The sequence below is a fragment of the Vigna umbellata genome, chromosome 1 (genome assembly GCF_029865625.1).
Source record: "Vigna umbellata cultivar VRB3 chromosome 1, Vumbellata_1.0, whole genome shotgun sequence".
Classification (NCBI taxonomy): domain Eukaryota; kingdom Viridiplantae; phylum Streptophyta; class Magnoliopsida; order Fabales; family Fabaceae; genus Vigna; species Vigna umbellata.
Window position 1 is genome coordinate 16,078,194 of NC_142165.1, and position 14,160 is coordinate 16,092,353.

The 14,160-nt window shown below is 29.9% G+C and overlaps 1 protein-coding gene across 1 annotated transcript; it reads right to left on the reverse strand.

The window, feature by feature from the left end:
- Window positions 1-59: 59 nt before the first annotated feature.
- LOC124821857 (beta-galactosidase 5-like) lies at window positions 60-5,691 on the reverse strand. Its single transcript, XM_047293803.2, has 18 exons — window positions 5,220-5,691; window positions 4,993-5,088; window positions 4,791-4,903; window positions 4,625-4,691; window positions 4,411-4,503; window positions 3,838-3,981; window positions 3,595-3,683; window positions 3,395-3,500; window positions 3,218-3,305; window positions 2,871-2,989; window positions 2,607-2,771; window positions 2,286-2,464; window positions 1,936-2,045; window positions 1,752-1,861; window positions 1,543-1,650; window positions 1,351-1,464; window positions 1,060-1,262; window positions 60-595 (listed from the first exon to the last, which is right to left on the reverse strand). Exons 1-18 carry the CDS (start codon window positions 5,388-5,390, stop codon window positions 451-453), a joined length of 2,220 nt encoding a protein of 739 aa, XP_047149759.2. The 5' UTR covers window positions 5,391-5,691; the 3' UTR covers window positions 60-450.
- Between the last annotated feature and the right edge of the window lie 8,469 nt (window positions 5,692-14,160).

Here is a 14,160-nt window from a genome sequence, read left to right on the forward strand (position 1 = left end):
TGTTTTTGTTATAATACTAAAAGATAATATGATGTTATAAAAAAGTATGGTAGAAAATCTTGAGAGATAATCACTGATATACTTGATACTTGCATTGCGTGTATTGAGATATACAGATTACAAGAGTGATATGAGCACAAGTCTGAATTTTGTAATTTTTTTTCATTTCCAAAAACACATACATAAGGACAGTTATGTCCAGAAAATAAATTAAAAATCAAATTTGCCACACTTTTTGTGTAATCTGTCATTCTCCATCAGATGCAAGATCAGGAGAATGTGGAATTGGAGATAAACACATCAATGGTTGAACCAAACTCCTACCAAGTGTAGCAAATTTCATCAACATTATGATCTACCAGTGCCAATGGAAGACAGAGAACTGCACAAATAGACATCCAATTTTTTTATGTCGATTATTACCATGTAGCTACTAATATTCACGTTCTTTCAGTTCTTTGAATTGGGTTCACTAGATGCTGGTGTATGTATTGTCCTCTTCTGTAGAGATATTTTCCAAGGATTGCCACCCAATTCTTCAAGCACTACTATCAAGTTATTTGTTGGCTTTAACCATGATCTTGGCACGTGATACCTACAAAATTCCAAATAGAAAAAGGTTAAATCAACTCTTCCATTGTCCAAATTCACGGATGAGGCTAACAGATAAAGTAGCTTTGGACACATTCAAGGGTGGACTGTGTTTGTATCCAAAATGGTTGTCTCGTTATCAGACTCCACTTTGTAGACTTTGGTATTACTCTAAGATATTGAGAACTTGATTAAATAAAAGTTTCAGTAAATACTTACAGGGAAAAAAATTCAAAACAAATGAAACATTTCTAGTAAGTTAAAATTGACTTCCGGAACTTGAATTTAGATAACTTAAATGAAAAGACTTCTATAAAAGTTAAATCACATAAGTTGATACACCACAAAAACATAATGGCTCTGTGATCTGCATAGAGGGGTATGTGGCTTTTTCACACAAACAGTTATGTGAGTATAGTTTTCCTGAGGACAAGGATGTCATGTTGAAGTTCAATTGAAAAGTATTACCATTGTTGCGTAGGTTGTCCACAACCAAGTTGGCATTTTGCAGGCCGGTATGTCCCAGCATAGTTGCAAGAACTACAAGCACCCTTTGCATAAACCATCCAATATCTCCCTATGCTTTGTCCATTGATCCATACCTGACCCTTTCCCATACTGCTAAGGTCCAAGGCCAATGGTTCAACTCCATCAGGTGCGTTGAAATAAGCCTGAAGGTTCCATGTTCAGGATCAGTAACAGGCTTCTCATTTTACACGTTAAGATGTTGTTATATCATAAACCATTAACAATTCTTACCTTGTGCCATTTCAACTGTGACTGGCTTCGGACATCAAGAGAGTCTCTCACCCAGTCAACAGATGAAACCCCATTTGGAGACACCAAATTCATAGCCTCCCCTTTTAGGCCAATCTGTTTGTTTATATACCATAGTTAAAAAGTGTATGATAAATCCTCTGTACGCATATGTTAGATTTATGTCTATCAAACCTGGTATGACCATTTCTGCCATGTCAAATCCTTCTGTCCATGGTCAAGTCCATGAAGCAAAACTCCTGTGATCCCAGCTTTCCATGTTTCAAAATGGAATCCAACATTCTGAGGTAAAAAGAAGAACAAAAGTTATCAATATATGAGCAAACTGCTAAGTATAAAGGAATGATCAAGTTCAAATTGGAGTTCAAAAGCAAGTTACTTACGGGTAATCCAACAGCTACACTGAGAAGGGCTATTTTATTGGTTCCAGCACGTAGGTTGACAGGGCCATTGAATGTGCAACTTCTGTCTTCACTTGTCCCAAAAGCTGAGCCTGTAAAAGGAATTAGGAATCATCACATGTTGGTTGGATTCCAATCATAAGAGTTACCGAGTTAAACTACAAACCTAAAAATTGACCGTTGATGAACACGTGGACAGCATGGCCTGCTGAATGCACACTGATGCTGGGCTTGTTCCCCCCTCTAAGAAAGGATTCTGATGAACTAATGTCAACGCTGTGTGGCATGCAAACCAGAAAACAGTGAGATTTCAACTGCTGAGAACTAAGAAGTGAAACAAAGAATTTCATTGATTTGAGATGGACAGGAAGATTCAAAGCTGAAAGACTGAAGAAACGGCAGAATTCAAGAATTTCTTCAGAAAAGAAAGCTTTTATGCATGACTCAAAAATACTTTGAATTCACTGACTGCTGTTAAAAAAATCTAGAAGAAAATCTGTATACTAACTAACTCACCTGGTTATATACCATAGATAGTCACTAGTGTCTCTGGTGGCATTTAGCTGTTCTAATAGTCCAGAAGCTGTGATCTTTGAACTTTCTGATAGTGAAGATACATCTTCATCATACGTCTCCCATGAGAACAACTTAGAGTTGCTAGGCAACATTTGTATCTTTGTAGTTTGAAACCTCACCTTGATGAAGGCAGAACAATCCAATCAATAACTTGATGCAAAAGGGAAAAGCAGATAGCAAATACTTGATGGAAAAACAATAGCTTCTTCTTCCATCATACTAAATTAAGATGGAATAAAAGGCCCCTTTAAACATTCTTACTCTTGCAGTGTTGAAAACATCTGTTTTACAATCGGGGAGGATGCTTATGGACCAAGGAGGCAAGTCATATTTCCTGTTATTGAAGGTCACTCTTGCAGCAGAATTGGAATGGTAGTTTGCCAGAAAAGCTGCACATGCTCCATTTTTTGAAGAGAACACATGAGCCTGGAAGATAATTACGACATGAATTCACCATGAAAGTAGTTTATCTTAAAGAAGTACACAACTAGACGAGGTTACTGCTTTACATCAGAGGCAACTGACCTGCTCATACGTTCCTAATGATGTGACAGTGGGATCTGAAGAAACCAAAGCACGTTCACATTGCTTAATAGCTTTATGAAGGTCCATCAAATGACCATATTTAGGTTCCCTGATCAAACCTGAATGCGGTGAAACACTCACTCACTTAATTTTCTTATACAGACCATGATAGAACAGATTATGAGACAAAGCTATCTTTTAAAACAGGTACTGTTATTTACTTGAATAGTTAAGGGTACTATTTCATAGGATTCGTTGTTGACACTAGAACAAAAAATGAAAAGAATTTATGGCGGAATAAATTACAAATAAATGCTCTTGATGTTTTCAAAGCAAAATTATCTGACCATATTCATCAATTGGAGCATCATAGTCATAGCTTGTGGTAATGAATGGCCCTCCAGCCGATCTTCCAAAATTAGTTCCTCCATGGTACTATATCATTTGTCATTAAGCCCGTGAGAATACTAATATTTTCTAGTATGTTTTGTTAAATGCGAAATAAATCATTGAAGAACACCAACCATGTAATAATTGATGTATGAGCCACCCTTTTGAATGAAACGAGCAACTGCAAAAGCTAGATCCTGCACTGGTCGCTGGTAAATTGGACCACCAAACTCTGTAAACCTGATGTCCAAAATGGGAAGAAGAGAGAAAAAGATCAAAAGGGTAAAGAATTCAGATAACCATGCACAAAAGAAAAGAAGACTATATAACTTACCAGCCACTCCAAGATTCAGTCCAAAGGGTAGGCTTGTATGGTTTATTTGGGGAGAAATAATCACAATAGAAACCATTACAGGCATTTATCTGTTGAGAAGAATTGAGTAGACCCTTAATAAAAGTCTAATTGTGATGAACTTAAAGAAAGAGAAAAAGACTGGTATTGAAGTAATTCTCATTAATGGTGTAACAACTGAAACTGATGAATGAGTGAAGCAGCTAAGAGCTTGAGATTGCTCACCACTGGATCTGGGGCATCGTCTTGCTTGCACATCACCCAGGGAACTCCTGTGTTCAATCCTACAGCCATCTTTGCAGCCCAGTTTGTGTATGCATAACCAGCACCTCCCAATTGCTTGCTTTCTGGTCCATACTCATTTTCAATCTAGAAATTTTAACAAAGGTAGAGACAAATTTAAGATTTTATCTTCAAGTAGTGATGTATTAGCACGATTTTTGTGAGTTCCAGATCAAATCCATGGTTTTTGTGTAGCTTGCAAATGCAAATATCATGAACCAAAACGTCATAATCACACTGTTATAAGACTTATCTGATTCAGTATACCAGAATTTAATATGGTTCCGTGATGACTGGGGTAACATTATTGACAAGCTTTTTAAAAAGAAATCCAGGATCTCAGAATTTTATAGAAGAAAGAGGATAGAATTGTGCTCCAGGAATTTTGAACATTCATCCAAATTTCACTTTATGAGGAACTTATTGCCATGCAAAAAACATGTGGGAAACAATTTTTGAAGAAACACTTTCAGCTATGACGCTCCTGTGGTGAAAAAGGTAAAAGGAACTGCCGACCTGAGAAAGAATGATTGGACCACCCTGAGACTGAAATAGCTTTTCATTCTTCATCATCTGGACTATCTTCTGAGTGAAACCTTGCATTGCAGCCTAAAAAGTGAACAAGTTAAAAAGAAGTATTTTTCTGGTTTAGACCATTCAAGATTTGTTGATTAAGCAGGGAGAGTCAGAAGACAGAGACAGAACTAAAAAATTTAAGTTAAGGTCCAACCTTGAAAGGGCCATTATCTGTTCTGAAGCTGATGCCAGGAACATACTTCAACCAAACAGGAAACCCTCTGCATCATTAAAGAATGTGATTTGAAATCACAATAAGCATTCACATTCACACCAACAAACCAAAGAAATCCACAAGGGAAAGTTGAAGGTGTATGTACCCAAAGTTCCACTCAGCACACACATAAGGTCCAATCCGAAGATGGACATAGAGCCCCACCCTCTGCACTGTCTTAATAAACCGTACCAGATCGTACCTCCCTTCAAAATTGTACTGCAATTAAAAATAACACACTGTGAGATGGTACTTGAGAATTTAAAACCGAATTCAATGCAGTGAAGATCCAGATTCCAGAGTGGTACAATGCCAGGAGATGGTTCATGAACATTCCAGAAGACATAAGTGTCAATGGCATCAAGACCTCCACCTTTGGCCTTCCTGATTAGATCCTCCCACATCTGCAACAACACACATTTCAAACAAACAACTCAGAAACGCAGCAATCAATCAGCAAACTTTAAACAGAAACAAAAAAAGTTGGAAGAAAAGGGAGACATATTATAATGAACATATGTATGCATATACATACTTCAGGAGTGCTTCTGGGGTAGTGAATGGAACCAGATATGAGGATTCTCCTTTGGCCATTGATGATAATGGCCTTCCTATCATAAGTGACACTGCAATGGATAAACTCAGAACCCACAAACAAGATGGTGAAAACAAGTACTAGAAGCTTGGAAACTGAGATGGTTTCCATAGCTTCTTGCTTTCTTCCCCCTACAACTGAATGGAGGGAAAGTTTTGAAAGTATTTAAGACAAGAGAGAGAGAGAGTTTGAGGTATGGGTTCTGCTGTCTGTTTCTTTGAATCTGATCTAAAGCTGTGTACCTAAGACCATAGTGCTTTTGTCTGTGATTCTTTCTGCTAGTAGTGGTACCAACTGCTACTTCCTGAGAGTTCCGCACATGTCAGGGAATTGTGTTTTATTTTACTATTTATGTTTTGTTTTGGTATTTGGACTGTTTTTTGCTTTGGTCTGAGAGTTTGAAACTACAAAAGTTCATTCTTTTATGCTTTTTTAATCAAAGCCTTGTTTATTGCTTCAAGTCTTCAACTTTACAACTACGGCATTAACAGCAGATAACCTTTGGTCAAAAAATAAGAAATTGCAAGTGTTTTGCAATGAAGAAGATCATCATTCTGTCGGGCTCCACTCCTTATTATGTTACAGTTGCTTTCAGTTAAAGAGTTGCACAGTGAAGGATTTCAAATGTTAAGAGTAAAACAGACAAGTCACCCAATATTTTCATAAACACATTTTATATTTATTATTTTACTTTAATTTCCTTTTTCTTATTCATAAAAGTTCATTTTTTTAATATTAAACATTTTAATATGTAATATCATGTATACCGTACCAATCGAATTGAATTATCTTAACTCTCTAAAACCTCCAAATTCACTTAGATTGATTGATCCCTACAAACATTAGTGACCGATGACATAAGAAAGTCTCAAGATAATAATTAATAAAATAATACATGCTTATAACAAATTTTGCATCTTATAAATAAAAAAAATTTACATCTTATAAATAAAAAAAATAAGATAAAAAAATAATTGATTGTATTTATTAAACATTTAAAACTTAACTATAATAATCAATCAATTAATATAAAAAAAACTGACTTAAATATAAAAATGCGAGATAAACTGAATCATGTGAAGTCGTTTAAGGTGTGAAGATATATTTCTCAACCCTACCAACCGAAATATGATCCAAAGCTACATTGTATTTATTTTTTTTTCAACAAAAATAATACGAATAAATAGCTGTCAGAAAAACATTTTAAAAGGGAAAACATAAAAATATAAAAGCATTAACTACATTTGAATCTAAAATGGATTAAAATAAATAAAATAAATACATTTGAAATTTTATATTTTAGACTTGTGACAGATGTCAATTGATTATGTACGTCACTGAAATAACAATATAACTAAACTTGCTAAGTGTGACAACATGTTACTTAAATACACGTAATAGCATGTGAATTACTGTGCATGTTAATAAAATGACAGCAATTAACCTATCAAATTACATGATAATCCAATTTTTTTATCCTTAAACACGATAGTGAATCTAAACAACATAAATATATACAAATCAAACCATGTGATAACTGACAATTACTTTTCTACACTTAGATACGAAATAAAATGTCAATTATTGAAACCACAAATCTCGATAGTTACACTTCTCAAGTCAAATGTATCACATGTGTCACGTACCTTTGTCGTGCCACAATTTTGTACCTAGCATGTAATTTTTTATTTTTTATTTTATTCTTTATATATGTTTTAACTGTGCCTTTTTTTTTTCTCTTTTGATAGCCACGAATATGCTTATCCCATCCTGAAAACTACATTTCTCTTGCATTATAGTGCCACAATGCAAATATCTTGCCATTTTTTTACTTAAAAAAACTATTTTTTTTTCTTTTATGCATATATTATTATTCCTCTTGTCATAGGGTTACCACCCTACCACACTGTTCATTTCACATTATTTGTTTGCATGTGGTGGGCACCCATGCTATTAATTTCTCTTACGCGTTGTGGATCACAGTAGTAATCCCCATGAGTTAGAGAATATTATTTCATGAATTAAAATTTATTAATTAAAAAATATATAATTAGATTGTTCTATCTTGTTTATTTAATAAATTTTTCACGATAAAACAAATTTTCATTATATATACGAGCACAATTCTTATAAAAAATTTATAAAATTGGATTAAACTTAAAATTCACTTATCATATAATATTAGAGTTATTTAAAATATATCTTAACAAAAATTTGTTATTTGTTAAGTTTATTGAATCATTCATCATTGAATAACTCAATCCCATAAAATCAGTTTATAAAGTGAGATTTGCCCCACTTATATATTATAAATTAGTCTTATCTTTAGTCAATGTAGGACTTCCGACCCATCCCTTCACGCCGAAGTAACCTCACCTTATAAGCCAATTTTGTGGGATTGAGTTAGGCTTAAAGTTCACCTCTTATCATGGTATCAGAGTTAAGTAAGAGCTTATTCTAGCGATATTTGTTGTTTGTTGGGCATATTGTTTCACCTGTTATTAAACTGTTATCTGATCACTTGTTAATGTCTAGTCTCACGCTCGAAATGAATATACCTTAGTGTGAAGGGGTGTGTTGGAAGTTTCACATCGACTAGAGATAAGACTAGTTTAAAGTTTAAAGTATATAGATGAGTGCAAACCTTATCTTACAAGTTGATTTTGTGAAGTTTAATTAGGCTTAAAGTTTATTTCTTAATACAGACCAATTTTAAAAAGTTGAATTAATTTTAAAATTGACTTACTAAGAACATTTATCTTAATTTATAATTTTTAATAAATTGTAATTGCTAAAAGAAGAGTGTATTAAGAAAAGTATGTTGGAAAGAATAACACTTCTAACACTATTATTGAATGTATTATTCTCTTAGGACGACAAATTTGGTCTTCTATGGTTGTCGATTGTGTTGTTAGCTGGTGATGGTGGTCTTGTCTCGTGGGGTTTACATTTAGGATTTGGTTCCATGTGAGATGAAGATGATGTTTCGTATTTGCGGTCTCGTGACTTTGCCTTGTCCCCAATAAGAAATAGGGTAAGTATATTCGTGTAATAACTTTTTGAGGTAATGTTTTGGTTAATGAGTCAAATTAATGTACCATAAATAGTTCATCAGCTTTTCTCGACATTAGATATGTTATTTCTTTCTCTTGCCAAAGAAATGGCTAAATCTATCTACTCTAGGAGACGATGATGATAATAGAGTAGTGTTGTAGTTAATGTGTCAAATTTAATTACTATATATGGTAATTATAGGTCATGAAGTAGTAGTGTAGTAGTTAATGTGTCAAATTAATTTCGACATATCTCTGTCAGATTTTAAAAATCTCCTTTTTGTTACCTTTTAATAATTTAATGTTCATTTTGTATAATTATATATAGAAGAATAATTACAATGAGTATTGATGTATTTGGTTTTATTATAATAATAAAAGAAATTATAGTTTTAATATAAATAGTTTAATTTTACTATTTTTATTTAAAGTTAATTAATAGTTAGGATAATTATTCATGTATTTCGTTTTTAATAATTGTCACTGTATTTATTAAAATAAAAGTTATTCGTTTAAGATTAATTGTATATTTAAGTTAATTTTCACTCTAATAAACGTTTGTGACAATTATTAAATATTAAACAAATTTTTACTCAAATAATGTCAACTGATTATGTAAAGTAACATGTAGCAAAATGAGTTTAAACCTATGAATTAGATTAAAGTTTTCAACTTGTCTAAAACAAAAATTAAAATTAAAAATAATTTAAAAAAATAAATTGTTTGTATTACTTGAATAATTTAAATTATTAATACTTACAGTTTTAATTATTAATTATAATAGAGTAATTTAATATATAAAGATAATATTATTTTAAACTTTCAAAATAAGCAATTATAAGGAATGGTTGTTACTACCATTAACAAAAGAGAGATGAGTATGAATAAAGAATGTGTATAAATGAATGAAAAAAATAATTGTGTTAATAAAGAAGATAAATACAAATGAAAGAAGATTTGACATCTTTTAAGGTAATGTATTATTTTTATATGTTTTTATGAAAGCATACATACCCACAACATATAAATCAGTGTTGATTTAATTAATAGGAACTTAAATAAATATAAACACTATAAATAAATATAAACACTATAAATAAATAAAATTTTCATTAATTATGTTGACATTGATTTTATTTTATTTACCATACACTAAGTCGAGCCAATATGATCTTATCAAATATTTTTTACTTATAATAAATAGTTAAAAAATAATTAGTGTTACCATAAAGTTAGGTAAGTCGATTTTATTAATGCATAATAATATTAAGCAACTATATTAGTGCTGCCTCTAATTCAATTATACAAATATTTATTTATTAAACATGTTAGAAACAATTTATTTTAGTCTAAAAATTTGGTTAAACAGTTAAATTAATTAAAAAGTAATTTTCTATATTTTATTTTTTAAAAGTTAATATTTCACGTCACCACGTTAAAGTCGACAACAGCACATTTTTATCAATACCAATATTTGAAAAATGATTTAACTTCTTTATAGTAAATTTATCATTATAACCATAGTGCTATTATTACCAAACTAAACACAAATATTTATATCAATACTAACCTTTTAAGTAAATTATATTAGTTACAAAAGAATTATAAAATTACAATTTTTTTTCTAGTTTCTAAAAATATTGACCATTCTCTATAGAAAAATATCCTATAATACTTTTTTAACAATAATTAAGAAAAAAATGGGTAATGTAAAGAAATGTCAATGAAAATTTTATAAAACCTTTAGGTAGTTAGTGTTATTAGGTAAGCATTTTTAATGTTAGATGTAAAATAAATGCAAAGTGTTTCTGCTCAAAGGGACCGTGGGCCACTCTTGCTGCAACCGCTCGGGTACGCTATCGGTCCTACTCACTACCTCCTGCCCTCCTGACTCTTGCTCTCTCAATCTCAAAGTGGGGTGACCTACAGAAAATACTCCGACGCTAAAGTCAAAATTTGTCCTTGCAAGTCTATCGAAAATTAGTCAAAAACCGAGAGTTTCCGTTCTCAATCGATTGTTATTTATATGGTTTCAGAGAATATTATCCATTAATTTACCTCTTAATGACGTTCAAAGCTTATCTTAACTGCTCGACAATGACCGTTACCTCATTAATTACACATTCATGAACATTCAAATGTTGTCTCCAACAAACGGCTGGAGAGGCCCGATCAGACATATTGGATTGTCGTTTCCACATATTCGATATTGTCTAAGCATGCCCGGTCAGTCAATCCTACTTGATAGGAACACAAAGTACAAAGAATATAAGTATTAAGAAATTATTACATTTCATTTCCCTTCTATTTTGTCACCAAATTCCAATATATTATTATATATGATGAGCTAGGTCTTTTGTTCTTTCTTCTACGTTGTTGTATGTTTGGTTTTTTGTCTCCAATGACAATATGCTTGCGTAGTTATTATCGGTACATTGTGATGGCACACAAACAAAGTCTACATGTGCAAATGACATCATTCTCCACTTGTTTTATGTTCGTTTTTGGTGTCTCGACCAAGAAAGAAACACACATTTTCCTACTTCTTTTTCATTTGATAGTAAAAAGCAATAAAGTATTAATCTCTTTCGTCCAAAAATGTATTATAAATTAGATTAACGTCGTAATAACGTATTTTTACATTTATTTGACACATAATATAGGTCTTGTTCTTTTGAGTGAATTTGAGGGAGTGGATTTGAGGGTATTTGAGAGAATTTTAAGATAATTTTTTTTGTCGTTTATTTGAGTGAATTTGGAGGTAAATGAGAGTGAATATGGAAATAAAATTTGTAAGAATTAGTATAGAATTGTATTGACGTGACAAATTAAAAAAATTTTTTTTCAAAGTCACTCTCATTCACCTCCAAATTCACTCAAATAAACGACAAAAAAATTTATGTTCAAATCCACTCCCTCAGGTCCACTCAAAAGAACAAAGCAATGAAGATGAAATGATCATAAATAAGTGAATTTTTATATTTTCTTAAGATAAAAGAGAGTAAAAAGAAAAAAAAATAATATAAAATGAGTATAAAATATTTATGTGTGTATATTTTTTATATATTATGATCTTATATGAAGGCTATTAATGGTAGTTGGCATCACGTTTTGCTCTACCAAAAACCTTAGGGTTTCTAATTACAAAATAGAAGGTGATAACGTATTCAATGCCTTTTTCAACAACCAATTATGTGTCTGTCGGTTTTATGCACCAAACTTTTACAATACACTGGTGGTGAATTTAGAAGATTGTTTTATGCATAAAAAAACATTGGTTAGAAAAATAAAATCATTTGTTTATTTATTCCAGTGTTCAATAACTTTTCATGTGTTATTAAAAGATATTTCCATAAACTAAAAGTTATATATTTATAAATTATTATTGATCATAAAATGAGGTGAGATTAATTTTTAACATATTAATATAGACGCGATTTAATAATAAAGCATCTCAATTTGTATTTATTTGAATTATATTTATGAACTAAATCTTGATAATTGATTATTATTTATTAATATGTTATTATTTATTATATTAATATTATTTTTTATATATAAATATTATTTTAATAAAAACATAGTTTTATGTTCTAGTTCATACTAATTTTATAAATACAACTAAAGCGTTAAGATTTAAATAAAAACACATGTAATTATGTAATTAGTCATAAGGTAGAGTAATAAGTTTGTATTAATTGAAAGAAAACTTGATGAAAATTGTAAAGTGTTTAAATAAATTTTAATATTTATATATGTTAGTTGTTTTTTCACAATATTCACCTAATTAAAAGAAAATAATTAATATTCATGAAGATAATTTACGTTTAATTATTGTTAGAGATAACTTTGATATCTTCGTTAATCTGTTATAATTTTCTATAGTTAGATTTTCGTTATAATGTTTTATTACCTGTATTTCCCCTTTATATTTAAGGATATTTTTTTATGGTAAAATAATTAAATTCTCATATTTTTAATAAAAAAAATTCTTCATGTTTTCTTTTATGTGTTTTTCATAAAATACAAGTGAAAAGAAAACTCGAAAAAAAAACTATTAGAAGTATCATAATTTAGTTGTTTTACAATAGAAGAATAGTTGTTTTACCATATAGAAATATGTTTGAATATAATAGAAAAATATAAGTAATAGAAAATTATAACATAAAACCTAACAAAAAAAATCATAATAGAAAACTTAAAAGAAAATCATAAAAGAAAATTGAAAGATATCTAACACCCCTACCAAGGTGGACATGAAGATTATGAAGGTGCAACTTGAAAGTAGCAATTTTAGAAAGTAGTAGGATGAAGGAAATTTTAAGATATGAAAACCTTGATAAATTTGAGAGCTTTGAAAAAAAAAGAATTTTAAGAAAGAATTGAGAATCTTGAGAATGAGAATATTGAGAACGAGAATCTTGACAAATTGAGAAAGTGGATAAATCAATAAATTGGATAAATGTGATGATTGATCAAATATAGAACCAAATTGTTACAATCTTGTCATGTAGAAAGCATAGAGTGACCATAAATAGGTTTAGGGATAAATCTATGAAACTAAACTTGTTTTTCGTATATAATAATATTGTCATAATGTGAACTCAGTCATAATAATTAAGAACTTCGATAATTGAAGGACAAGAATCAAGAAAGAAATTTTCATTCAAATGAATATAATAATCATGTGTTATGAATATAATAATCATGTGTTGAATCATGAAAAAAAGAGTAAGAAGAGAAGATAAACTAGAAACATGAACATGTTATACATATAACAAGAAACAACAAAAAAAAATAAACATAAAAAATTGGAGGTCATAATTTTTTCATCATACTATGTAAGTGTTTTACAAAATAGAAAGAAAATATTAAAAGAAATATTTTACTGAAAGTATGATAACTTAGTTATTTTATAATAATAAATATACTTGAATATAAAAGGAGTTATAGGGAATCATAAAAAAACTAACAAAAAGTCATAATAAAAATTATATCAGAAATATGAAAAAAGATATAAATTATTAATGTATTAAATTTGTACATTTCTTTTTTACTTTATATATTATTCAGATCACTACTATTAACTCAAAATGTAAAAAATAAACTAGTCGTTGGATTCACAACAATAATTTTATCCAATTCATTTAAATATTTTTAATTAATATATAAAAAACACAAACAGCATTCACATGTACGAATTTATATGTGATCTCAACATATAAAATATGTTGACGAGACATGACAGCATGTCCTCGAGCAATACTTTTTCCAAATCCTATTTTAACAAATTCAACAATATAAGATGTTTCCTTTCCTTCAATGTCGGTTCCCAGAGAATAAGAGATCACGAATTTAGTTTCTTGATACATTAAAATTCATTAAAATATTTTTTAAAAATAAATTAAATAACTTTGCAATCATGATTTTTTTTTAAAATAATTTCATTTTTTTATAAGATTATTCTCACACAATTTTAAAAATCAAACTCTATATTTAGAATAAAAATTCATTTATCAAGTTAAGTTTTTGTCGGTGGTGTGGATGTATAGTTATGCTTCTACATGCATTATAGGTGGCAAATTGGTGTACCATAAGAAATCATTAATCTTCCCACTTGGATTACTTTCGAAAATGACATTTTTTTTAATGATTTGTTGAATTTTAAAGAAAACTATTAATTTTTATCAATTATACTTTAAAAATGGAAGAAGAAAAATATTTGTTAACTTTACCAATATCTATCAGGATTCGATTTTTTATGTATACATTCTTTTTCATTTTACCCATTAAATAATTGTTATTTTAAATTTAAATAATAATATTTC

Excerpts from the sequence above, each read along its gene's own strand:
- LOC124821857 (XM_047293803.2), bottom strand. The coding sequence starts at position 5,390 with ATGGAAACCATCTCAGTTTCCAAGCTTCTAGTACTTGTTTTCACCATC. Across the intron at positions 2,465-2,606 it reads ATGTTTTCAACACTGCAAGA|GTGAGGTTTCAAACTACAAA; the intron begins GTAAGAATGTTT and ends GCCTTCATCAAG. Across the intron at positions 1,651-1,751 it reads GTGTAGCTGTTGGATTACCC|AATGTTGGATTCCATTTTGA; the intron begins GTAAGTAACTTG and ends TTTTTACCTCAG.